The 11,860-nt window shown below is 35.7% G+C and overlaps 1 protein-coding gene across 4 annotated transcripts in view; it reads left to right on the forward strand.

Moving 5' to 3' along the window:
* LOC306881749 (solute carrier family 12 member 7-like) overlaps positions 1-11,454 on the forward strand; it is a 36,363-nt gene extending 24,909 nt beyond the window's left edge. Inside the window, exons 10-26 of one of the 4 annotated variants that reach the window (XM_079435995.1) lie at positions 7-105; positions 222-279; positions 393-567; positions 752-870; positions 2,158-2,256; positions 3,015-3,134; positions 3,222-3,326; positions 3,417-3,585; positions 4,728-4,923; positions 5,214-5,383; positions 5,463-5,594; positions 5,785-5,892; positions 6,105-6,215; positions 7,624-7,793; positions 7,913-7,927; positions 10,142-10,275; positions 10,471-11,333. In XM_079435995.1, coding sequence (XP_079292121.1) covers positions 7-105; positions 222-279; positions 393-567; positions 752-870; positions 2,158-2,256; positions 3,015-3,134; positions 3,222-3,326; positions 3,417-3,585; positions 4,728-4,923; positions 5,214-5,383; positions 5,463-5,594; positions 5,785-5,892; positions 6,105-6,215; positions 7,624-7,793; positions 7,913-7,927; positions 10,142-10,275; positions 10,471-10,562 — 2,072 coding nt within the window. In that variant the 3' untranslated portion in view covers positions 10,563-11,333. Of the gene's footprint in view, positions 1-6; positions 106-221; positions 280-392; positions 568-751; positions 871-2,157; positions 2,257-3,014; positions 3,135-3,221; positions 3,327-3,416; positions 3,586-4,727; positions 4,924-5,213; positions 5,384-5,462; positions 5,595-5,784; positions 5,893-6,104; positions 6,216-7,623; positions 7,794-7,912; positions 7,928-10,141; positions 10,276-10,470 lie in introns of all 4 variants that reach the window. The other 3 variants (XM_079435997.1, XM_079435996.1, XM_079435998.1) reach the window with 3 other exon arrangements.
* The last annotated feature ends 406 nt before the right edge of the window (positions 11,455-11,860 follow it).

Genomic DNA, 11,860 nt, shown 5'->3' on the forward strand with positions numbered 1-11,860 from the left:
TCACAGGAATCATGGCTGGGTCGAACAGGTCTGGAGATCTTCGAGACCCTCAGAGATCTATTCCCACTGGTACCATTATGGCTATTGCAACCACCTCCATCATCTGTATCTTTTTCTGCAAAAAAATCTCTAGGGAAAGAATTTAAAGCAGTTGGTTTTGTAAACAATGTTATAATTAATTATTTGACAGGTCAGATGAATACCTTAATTATGCTAAACAGACCTTTCCTGTGTGGTGTTATTTGGAGCATGTATTGAAGGTGTGGTACTGCGAGACAAGTAAGTGATGTTTGGTAATAACAGTGGTTTACAAAAATGCTTGCTAAATCAGTTCAGATCAGTTTTAATACATTCTATTTTTACGTGTTTTTGCATGCTTGCTTTCATAATAGGTATGGTGAGTCAGTTAAAGGAACTCTAGCTGTTGCAACACTAGCTTGGCCATCTTCGTGGGTGATTGTGATTGGCTCATTTTTCTCCTGTTGTGGGGCGGGGCTACAGAGCCTCACCGATGCTCCCAGGATCCTTCAGGCTATAGCTCGAGATGGCATCATGCCATTCTTGCAGGTAACAACATGCCCTGGTTTTCCTTTGTGATTAGGTAAAGGCACATTTACATTTCCTGAGGCACAGATGTGTTTGAATTGTTCTTACAAAAAATATATATATATAGAAAGAAATGACAGTGTGCAAAGCACTTGACAAAATTGTCTGACTATGAAGACTGACATGTCCTACTTCTTACTGGTAGGTTTTTGGTCATAGCAAATCTAATGGTGAGCCAACCTGGGCCTTACTCCTAACTGCAGCGTTCTGTGAGATTGGGATCCTCACTGGTTCCCTGGATCATGTTGCTCCCATCCTCTCTATGTGAGTGTGTTCTCCTTGCTTTCGCATATTTACTTTGTGACATAACTAGACCCAGACAGAACTTTTTTTTTTCTACTTTGCATTGATTAAGGGGGTAAAATCTGTGAAATGTAAACTTTTAAAATTTCTAAATGTAAACAATGCAAAATTGCATTGAACTCATTGTTTGACTAATTTAAGTGCTTAAATATATTTGAGATGCAATCCCCTAATGGCATTATGTGACACACTATAGCACAAATATCAGTTTAGCTTCTAAACAAATTGTAACAATAGAGATTATTTTATGATGAACAGATTTACAGTTAAACAGAAATATTTTTTATTTTTAACACTTATTTCATTATTAAAAAATAAATAAATAAATAAAATAATAAAAAATCAAGTGTATAATAATTTAATGAATATTATAAAATATGTACCAGTGAAATTTTGTACTATAATTGTGCCTGACTGTATATATGTTCATCACCTGCAGTGTTTCAATCAGTGTTACTTAAATATCATTGAGATACTATTATAGTTTTAGTTAATAGTTTGAATTTAAATTATTGTCTGTTTTATTGTAAATTTTGCTAGCTTTACTTATTTTGTTGTGATTCTTGTTTTTTATTATTTTTTTTCAACAGTACACTATCAGTCAAAGGTTTTTGAACAGAAGTCTCTTCTGCTTACCAAGCCTGCATTTATTTGATCCAAAGTACAGCAAAAACAAATACAATTTTGAAAAACATTTACTTTTACAAAAGTTTTTTATTTCAGATAAATGCTGATCTTTCTATTCATCAAGGAATCTTGAAAAATTTACTGAACTGTTTTAAATACTGATAATAAAAAATATTTATTGAACAGTAAATCAGCATATTAGAATGATTTCTGAAGGACCATGTGACACTGAAGACTGATGTAATGATGCTGAAAATTTAGCTTTGATCACAGGAATAAATTACATTTTAAAATGTATTCAAATAGAAAGCAGTTATTTTAAATAGTAAAAATATTTCACAATATTACGGCTTATTTTGGATCAAATAAATGCAGGCTTGGTGAGCAGAAGAAAATTCTTTAAAAAAACATTCAAAATCTTACTGTTCAAAAACCTTTGTTTTATCCATTTTTATTTCAGTTATTTTGGTACTTATATTTTAATATAAGTTAAACTAAATGAAAAAAAAAAAACAATCAGTTAACATTTATTTTATTTCAATTAACACAATGTTTTTTTTATGGTTGTAGTTTTAGTTGTAGTTAACTATAATAACCCTGCTTCCAATTTCTACTTTGCAGGTTTTTCTTGATGTGTTACCTCTTTGTAAACTTGGCCTGTGCGGTACAAACACTTCTGCGCACCCCAAATTGGAGGCCAAGATTCAAGTTCTACCACTGGTAAGTAACACTTTATGATTATTAGAGCAACAAGTCAAGTCACCTTTATTTATACAGCTCTTTATACAATACAGATGACTTCAAAGCAGCTTTATAAGTGAAAGATTCAAAAGTGAAAACCGAGATCAATTCTGCTGTAAAGCAGCTCTAAGAAAAACAACAGTTTCTTTGTTCAGCTGAGGTCATTTCAGTGTTGATTCAGTTCTATTCAATAACTGTGTAAAGATCATCAGTTATGAAAGTAGATCAATTCAACTTTAAAGCAGTACCGTAGAAAACAGTTCAGTTCAGTTCAGAGGCCAGTTGCATGAACAAAGCCACTATGTTAAGACAGTCTTAACTAGTGTGACCAACTACCTTTTTGAAACTGACTTTAAAAAGTTATGACCAGCCTTGGAAAAAAAGAAAAAAGAAATGGCTAACTTTTTAAGACTTGTCTAAAAACTTTATTTAACTGGCCCCAGTTCGCATCCAACAATGTCATACGGTCAATTCAATAATCAAAGCAACAGTGGCAAGGAACACAAACACCACTGGTAACAGTTTTCCTCAACGTGCAACAGGCAGGTTTTGTTGTCCTACGTGCTTAAAAATTCATGCTGTTACATGGACATTGGTTTTTCATTAACCAAACAAGTGCAGTGTGCCTATTAGTTCCATCTGCATGTAAATTGTGGTAGAATGGATCAGTCTGAGTTAATGTTTGATTGTGTGAACTACCATTAAATGCACCATTGGATTTGTTTAAATGTCTGCAGGTCCCTCTCTTTTCTTGGGATGAGCCTTAGTCTGTCCCTCATGTTTGTGTCATCTTGGTACTATGCTTTGATTGTCATACTCTTTTCTGGATGCATCTACAAGTACATTGAATACAGAGGGTAAGCAAGTGTCCATCATATTCATAGTGTTTTAAAGCAAAATCTTCTATATTAACTATAATAAATTTAATATTTATTTCCCCTCAGGGCAGAGAAGGAATGGGGAGACGGGATTCGAGGATTATCCCTTAATGCAGCTCAATATGCCCTAATAAAATTGGAGGAGGCGCCACCTCACACCAAGAACTGGAGGTGAGCATCCAGAAGAATCCAGTGTTGTATAAACTTCTTCATACTTAACAGAATCTAAGACAAATATTTCAAATGTACCTCATCTTCCAGACCTCAGCTGCTGGTGCTCCTAAAGTTGGACTCTGATTTGGGAGTAAAACATCCACGTATGCTCTCCTTTACCTCGCAGCTGAAGGCTGGGAAAGGCCTGACCATCGTCTGCTCAGTGCTGGATGGCACCTACATGGCTCGTGAGGCAGATGCAAAGCTCTCTGAAAAGGTGAAGGCATACAGTTAAAGCCAAGCCTCTTTGGCTTTGACAAGTCAATAGCATTCTTTGAGGTTATTGCGTATTCCAGGGTTTCCCGAATAGTGGTTCATTAATGAAACACACGGTGCATAATTAAAATAATCTTTTTTTTTTCTTCTTTTTTTTACAGTATAATTGTAATTTACAACAGTAATATAGATCTGTCTTTATTGTTATAATTGGAGTTAAAACATTATTACTACTAATAGTAATAATGAACATATGAATGTGTTGTTAAATGTTTTGAAATATTAACTTAAAATCTCAAGGCAAAACCCCTGGCACATTCTTTAATCCAGTGACTTTTGCAAGTGATTGCTGTACCACTACTGTCAGCAAAAAAAATAAAGAAAATTGTATTTTAGTAATAGTTTTTTACCTCGCCCTTCAGAACAGCTTACAACCAAGAAAATAATAAATGCACCACTAAATGTTGAGGTTTTTCATTGTATATATATTGTATATACAGCAGAAAAAAAATTAGGTAATGTTAAAAAAAAGTCAAACAAACAAGGGATTTTCTACATAAATACTATGGCCCCATTTGAAAATGCTGGCAATGTTTTATGTTTTCAAATTAGGCAATTTAGGGCTTATAGTACATAAGAGTATAGATAGAATTCACATAGAAATCTCTCACAGTTTATGGCGTTAATTTGTGTGGTTACTCTGGTTTGGTTAACAGAAGGTTGCTGGCTCAAACCTTGCAAAAAACAAACCTTGACCGTTGTTCCCTTGAGAAAGACACTTAACTGCAGATTGCTCAAGAGTGAAAGTCCTTGTAATAAGTTTATGGCTTATGGTGACATTGTATGACAGTCACGAAACAAATTCCCTTTTAGATACCTCACCTTTCTATCATTTTTAACCTACACTGTGGTCAAGTTTGTCATTTTGTTAAATAAAGTTCAAGGATTAGTAGTGATTAAATACAGACATATGTTGCCTTTCTAACAGCATTTGTACTGCTCTCAGCTTATGTCAGCTCCAGTAGGCTACATATTGTATTTACCATACTTATGTCAAACTGAAAATTATTCAACATTACGTTAACTTACTAGCATTCCCTTGTTTAGTTTTTTGTTTGTTTGTTTGTTTGTTTTTTTCAACAGAATATCAAAGCGGCCATGGCAAAGGAGAAAACGAAGGGTTTCTGTCATGTGGTGGTGTCCTCTAACCAGCGGGATGGTTTCTCTCACCTGATCCAGTCTGCAGGCCTGGGTGGCATGAAACACAATGCAGTGCTGATGGCCTGGCCCGCCAACTGGAAACAGGCCGAGAGCTCCCTCTCCTGGAAGAACTTTATCGGTGCGCATGTGTCATTTTCTGATACTAAGCTGTCATAAAGTCAGATAATCAGTTCAAGCCAATGAGGTCAGGGATTATTAATGAAGATTATAAGGTTTAAGACTGTAGTTGAGCTTTATTTTGAGTGAACTTTTGTAGGCTTTGGGTCTCAATGTACCAAAAACCCTAAAAATATTACAATAATTCCACGCCATTTTAGATGTTTGCGAAATGTATTTGTGGAAACGGTGCAGTAAATATCAATCAGTTTGACAAAATAGTAAAAACTATGTAAATGGTTTGTCCCAAAGAAACTGTCAGAGAGACAACAGCTGCCCACCAGGCCCTGTTAGTGGCAAAAAACATCGATATATTTCCCACAAATCAGGACCGGTTAGCTGAGGGTACCATTGATGTCTGGTGGATTGTCCATGATGGTGGTCTACTCATGCTTCTTCCGTTCCTGCTCCGCCAGCACAAGGTAAAAGAATGTCTGATACAGAAAACTGATCTTTTTTTACCAATAGTTCTAGTGCTTTTCTCTCCCTGAAATTATATAGGTTTGGAGAAGGTGTAAGATGAGGATCTTCACAGTGGCTCAGATGGATGACAACAGCATCCAGATGAAGAAAGACCTACAGATGTTCTTGTACCATCTGCGTCTTGATGCAAAGGTGGAAGTTGTAGAAATGGTGAGATACAATTGTATCTGCATTAACGTAAAATCAATTATAATGGTTTAATAATACATCTTTATAATAAGTTTGTTTTAATAAATTAATCACATTTGAATAAATAAAAGATATGTATAGTATAGTATGTGTGGTTAAATGTCTGCAAGATACTGGAATTTAACTTTTAATTCTGTCAATATCTTTGTAGCATGCAGGCGATATTTCGGCCTTCACCTATGAGAAGACCCTTGTGATGGAGCAACGCTCTCAGATGCTAAAGCAGATGCAGCTTTCTAAGACAGAGCGAGAGAGAGAGGTAATATTTCTCCAGCAAACCATTCTTTTTTTCTTGCTGTCTGGTTATTATGGGACTGTATGGGGTATAAATCAATGTGTTTGCAGTCAATACTACATGCAGAGTCATACGTTTTAGATCCAGTTTTAAGGCACTGTTAGGACTCTGTTTTACATGAGGCCTCTTCCTCCTGCTTAACAATTTTGGATTATTTGTTATGTGGCGGCTGCCAGATTCAAAGCATCTCAGATGAATCCCGGAATTCCATCAGGAGGAAGCCCTGTGGAGCGAAACCAACTCAAAGCAACAAGTTTCAAGTGCCAACTATAATTCTGGACGAGGAGGTAGCTCAGGGGTTTACCTCTTACCGATCCTATATGTTCCTGTCCACCTCTCCTGAACCATTCCTTCCAAAATAGGTCTTTTCCACTGTGGCTGGTGCCAGAGCTGGAGCCTGTGACTTGGGAGCTGTGGAAGTTGTGCCCACTGTCATCACTGGTCCTCTTGTTTGAGACCAGGATTTTTGTGTGTAAAAGTGCAGCTTGGTTCCAGATTGGGCACCATCTCTGACACCAGCCCTAGTGGAAAAGCAGTATTGTGAGACATGACAGAGCCACAGCTTTCACCAATTGCTACTTTTCGCTACTCTAATTCTGCTATGGATTTTACCTCATAAATTAGAAAATTCCTTATTATTTAGCAATAAGCATAACATTGCAATGAAATGACTGTGGCCCTGAAAATGTCAGTTTCATTTGTTTGCAGCATGTCTGCATGTCATTATGGAGCATGAAGCTGTCTCTATTCTGAGTTTTGAGTGAAAACCTTTGCAACTCCACTAATTATTCTACTTTATTATAAGATTGTTTATTTAATCAAACTACACTATCATTCAAAAGTTTGGGGTTGGTTAGAAGAAAAAACATGTCTCTTATGCTCACCAAATACAGTAAAAACAGCAATATTGTGAAATATAATTACAATTTAAAACAAATATTTTCTATTGGAATATATTTTAAAATGTAATATATTGCTGTGATGCAAAGCTGAATTTTCAGTCTTCAGTGTCACATGATCCTTCAGAAATCATTCTAATTTGCTACATTAGTGCTCAAGAAACATGTCTTAATTACCAATTCAGAAAATATTATATAATATAATATATATTTCTTACATTTATTAAAATGTGATTAATTTTGTGGAAACAGTGAATGTTTTTTTTCAGAATTCTTAGATGAATATGTTCAAAAGAGAAGAGAAACATTATGGAACATTATAGATGTCTTTAATATCACTTTTTATCTATTTAGCACATCCTTTCCGATTAGAAGTATTAATTTCTTATTATCATAATGATACCAAACTGTTGAGCAGTGGTGGATTTGCTTTTGTTTTATGTATTGAAGAGTTTTTGGTTATTTGATCTGTGGTCAGTCTTGTTACTAATCCATAGTTTGTTTCTGTTTGTGGATATCGCAACATTCCCACAACATTCATTCCCTGCTGAAAAGATCAGCATAACTGATGTGCTGGTGGTAGAATGTCCAGTAAGGCTTCCACCAGCAAGCACACCAGACCAGCATAAACCAGCCTGGACCACCAAGGAAATTTCCTTGGCCCAAGCTGATCTTTTCAGTGGGTCTTTTAACAAAGTTTGTCTATCTAGGTCCTGCCAGTCTGCTATCCAGCGGCATTTTCAGTGAACATTAATGGAGTTTGTTGTTGTAAACAGAGTGTGTCTTGCTCTTTCAGGCTCAGCTGATTCATGACAGGAACACTAAGTCACATGCCACTCTGAACGACAAGGCCACGCCAACTTCTGACCGTGTCCATATGACCTGGACTAAAGAGAAGCTGATTGGTGAGAGAAACCGCCATCGGGAGGCTCAAATGACTGTGCGGGACATCTTCAATATGAAACCGTAAGTTCAATAAAGACAATAAATTCAAAATAAAGTCAATTTTGCTGTTCATTTTGATCTGTTTTTATCATGTTTCAAAATAAAAAGTTTGCTTTTCTCATTTTGTTTTGTCCTTCCAGAGAGTGGGAGTATCTGTAAGTTTCTTTGACACTTGTGAAAGCGATTTGTGTGCTTAAGAGTCTGTATTAGTTGTCTGGTCTGTGTTACAGTGGTAGATATAAACAGGATGTGATGCATGTGTGCCACACTAAACATGCGGCATGAATTGTTGTGTGTCTCTGTGTGTGGCCTGCTTGAGTCAGTGTGAGTCACAGTCACGGCATGTGTCAGCATGAAGCATTGTGACACAGATGTTTCTGTTTGCATGTGTTTCAACACTAACTTTGTGCTTGCTTGAGATAACATCTGCAGTTAGTCAGCTACTATGATGGTATGTATTACTTTTAGTGCTAAGCTGTAGAATATTGGCCGTTAGTTGTATTAATTAAGAGTGTAACAAGTTTTTATGTTGTGTTTTGTTTATTGATGCTGTTGATATTAGCATATGGACATGTAATTTTACATTTCACTCATCTAGGGCTGTATGGGTAATTCAGGCTTATCTGTTTTCTTGCAAAGTAGATGGTTCTTTTTTTGTAATCCTTTGCAAAGATAAGGATTTAAGAAAAATCAGAAGAAAATTCTGATACAAATATATTTTTTATAAATCCAGATATGTGCTTGGAAAACAGCGTACGCACAAAATGGGCATAGAAATGTGCGTACTCTGTTTTCCAAGCACATATCTGGATTTATAAAAAATAAACTTGCCATAAATATGTGCGCACCGTACGGATGCACTTGACTGTGCGTATGCACTCTTTTTCCTGGAGTAATGAAGTAAACAATGATTTTAGTATTCGATATACATATTTACATGAAATATTCCACTTTCATCAATGGAGATAAATGCAATATTGGCTTACACTGCAATAAATGGCTTACCTGTTTCCACTAAAAATAGCTAAAAGATGTTCACCTTTTCAACAAAACTACATAAATTTTATTTGATTTGAGTTCTTTAAGACAATAGAAATACTATTTGGTCAGTGGAAAGAATGAGGTCAAGTATATTCTAAAATAGGCTATTTATCTGAGAACTAAACAGTTTTGTTTTTATGGCTATTTTGATATATTCTAAAACATTCTGGATGATTTTGGCAATAAAAATTAATGTGGCACAAATGGCCTTTAGTCCGTATCTCATATTTACGGAGTTCGTAGGCCACTCTGCGTACATGTTCTAGACACCAATAGTTATACTCTAACAGAGGTCACTTATTACGTCAATACATAGGTAAGCAAGATTCTGGTTGGTAGATAAACTTAGAAAATCTCCACACATGGACCTAAAACTTGAAGACAATTGATCAGAGGTCTGACGCAATAGGTCTCTCCAGAGACATATATCAGTTACCCTGAACATCAGGGTGATGGCAAATGATTTCCTCCTAGAGCTCTCTCTCTGCATCTATCTGCAAAGATAGACATTCACACACATACGCAGAGAACACTTATCTGTACTTCAAGGTTGCCGGGCTCTGCCCTGAATTTGATCAAATATGGTTAACTACACAAACACAATGAGATCAGCTTCTTAGAGAGTAAAAAGGCAGACTAAAGCCATATTCAACTTATTTTCTAATATGCATAAATGTAACTGTGATACATAATTATTCAATAAATATTATAATTAACATTATTATGAGGGCCATTGTCAATCTGCAATCCACTCCTTCAATATATATATATATATATATGTGTGTGTGCGTGTGTGCGTGTGTGTGTGTGTATGTGTGTGTGTGTAAGCAGCCCAACTGTTTTTAACATTAATAATAGTAAAATGGACCAAGTAATGGCTGCTGCAGAATTCAGCTTTGCTATCACAGGAATCAAATACACTTTAAATATCATTTAAAAATCATACTTACTTCAAACGTAATATATGTAAAAATATATGCTGGTAAGATATTTTATGATTTCTTTTCATCTTAATTAAGCATAAAGAAATCTACTGACCTGTGCTGCTCTGACGACATCATTGCAGCATTTAAATACTAAATTGTCATTGATCTTCTACTTTACATTTATGTGCATGCATATTCAGTTGCTATTGTTCTGTCATATATAATGTACAACTGATTGATATATATATATATATATATATATATATATATATATATATATTTTATATATATATTAGTATAGTACAACTGAATATAATACATCTGATATACTATTGTTCATGTTTTCCAAAGCGCTAACCACTAAGTCTCAATGCTAAATGTGAATGACTGAACTTTTCACAGGGATCAGACTAACGTGAGAAGAATGCACACTGCAGTCAAACTGAATGAGGTTGTAGTCAACAAATCCCAGGGAGCCCAACTGGTGCTGCTGAATATGCCTGGACCACCCAAAAACAATGGCGGAGATGAGAATTGTATCCTTTCATCAGCTGAATGCAGACAGTTGCACGTCTGCTAAAAAAGGGGCTGTGATACGTAATGGAAAGAATCTTGATAACATGGTCTGTCATTTTCTTTCAGACTTAGAGCTTAATTTGTAGTGAGTTACAGCTTAAATGTCTCCGTCATGTACAGCAGTTCTCCACACTTCTCCTTCACTCTGAGGTCAGACATGGAGTTCCTGGAGGTCCTCATAGACGGATTGGACCGGGTGCTGCTGGTCCGAGGTAGCGGCAGGGAGGTCATCACCATTTACTCATAGCATCATGCAGAGGCAGACACTGAGGAGAATATTTCTATGTGGAGAGATTGTCCAAAGCTGCACAGATACTATACAGATGGACTCAGGACAGGCAATAGCACTCCAGCTGCAGGCCAGCACAACATATTTGAGGATAGAAAAGGATTCTTCTCATTTTCCTTTCATTTAGAGTTGTCCACTCGTGACTGGATCGCCAAACAGATTTTAATACCAAGTGTAAAAAGGACCAACCACATCAATCACAATAATCATTTAAATAAAAACAGGCTTAGATTTATCCCATAAGAGTTGAAGAGAGTGATGACAGCTGTTGTATTGCTGAGTCATATGACTACAAGGGACAGTTTTTGAATCATTAAAGTATTTGTAATTTATATGTATTAAATGTATATATTTTTGTATCTCATCACATTCTTCTGCTGAGTTTTATGCACTGTTTGATGTTAGTCCGATTCATAAGATTTTTGTTTTGTTATCAGTATTGCTCACTTTGCAGTATGTGTAAAATGATGATTATTTCATCAGCTAAATCATATGGCTGAAGTCTGTTAGTATTTTTTGTTTGTTTTAATACTATTTTCCCCTAAATGTTTAAGGTTCCCCAAGCAAAATTTCAGTGAACAGTTCTGAAAAGAATATTTTTTTCCCAGTGTCAAGAACATTTTAATGATCTAAATAACCCCTTTCCAGTATAAAGAACTGTGAAAAGGTTCAATGGATGTTAATGGTTCTTCTTGGAACCAGATACCAATAAAGAACCTTTATTTTTAGTAGTGTAAGTGTCCATCATGAAGGTAAATTCAGTGTTCATAGAGATCTTTTATATGATTACACTCCTAATTCTAATTTTCTAACTGGAAAATGTGTTAAAATATATAGAGACTGAATTGTTTAATGCTGAATATTTTCTGAAAAAGTTTTTAATCAACAAACATGGACCTTATAATCTTGCATAAAACTGCAGACAGGCCTGTTGCACTACACACACCCTTCTCTCCAGTAGAGGGAGATTTTGTGTGTGTGTGTGTGTGTGTGTGTGTGTTTAGGTTTATATATCCTGGTGGGGACTTAAACCTGAATACACACACCCGTGTCATGGTGGGGACCTAAATTGAGGTCCCCGTGGGTACAAAAGCTTATAAATAATACAGAATTCGTTTTTTTTTTTTGAGAAAGTAAAAATGCAGAAAGTTTCCTGAGGTGTAGGGCGATAGAAAATACGGTTTGTACAGTATAAAAACCATTACGCCTATGGAGAGTCCCTACAAGGATAGCTGACCAGGCTTGTGTGTGTGTGT

This window comes from Barbus barbus, assembly GCF_936440315.1.
Source record: "Barbus barbus genome assembly, chromosome: 15".
NCBI lineage: Eukaryota > Metazoa > Chordata > Actinopteri > Cypriniformes > Cyprinidae > Barbus > Barbus barbus.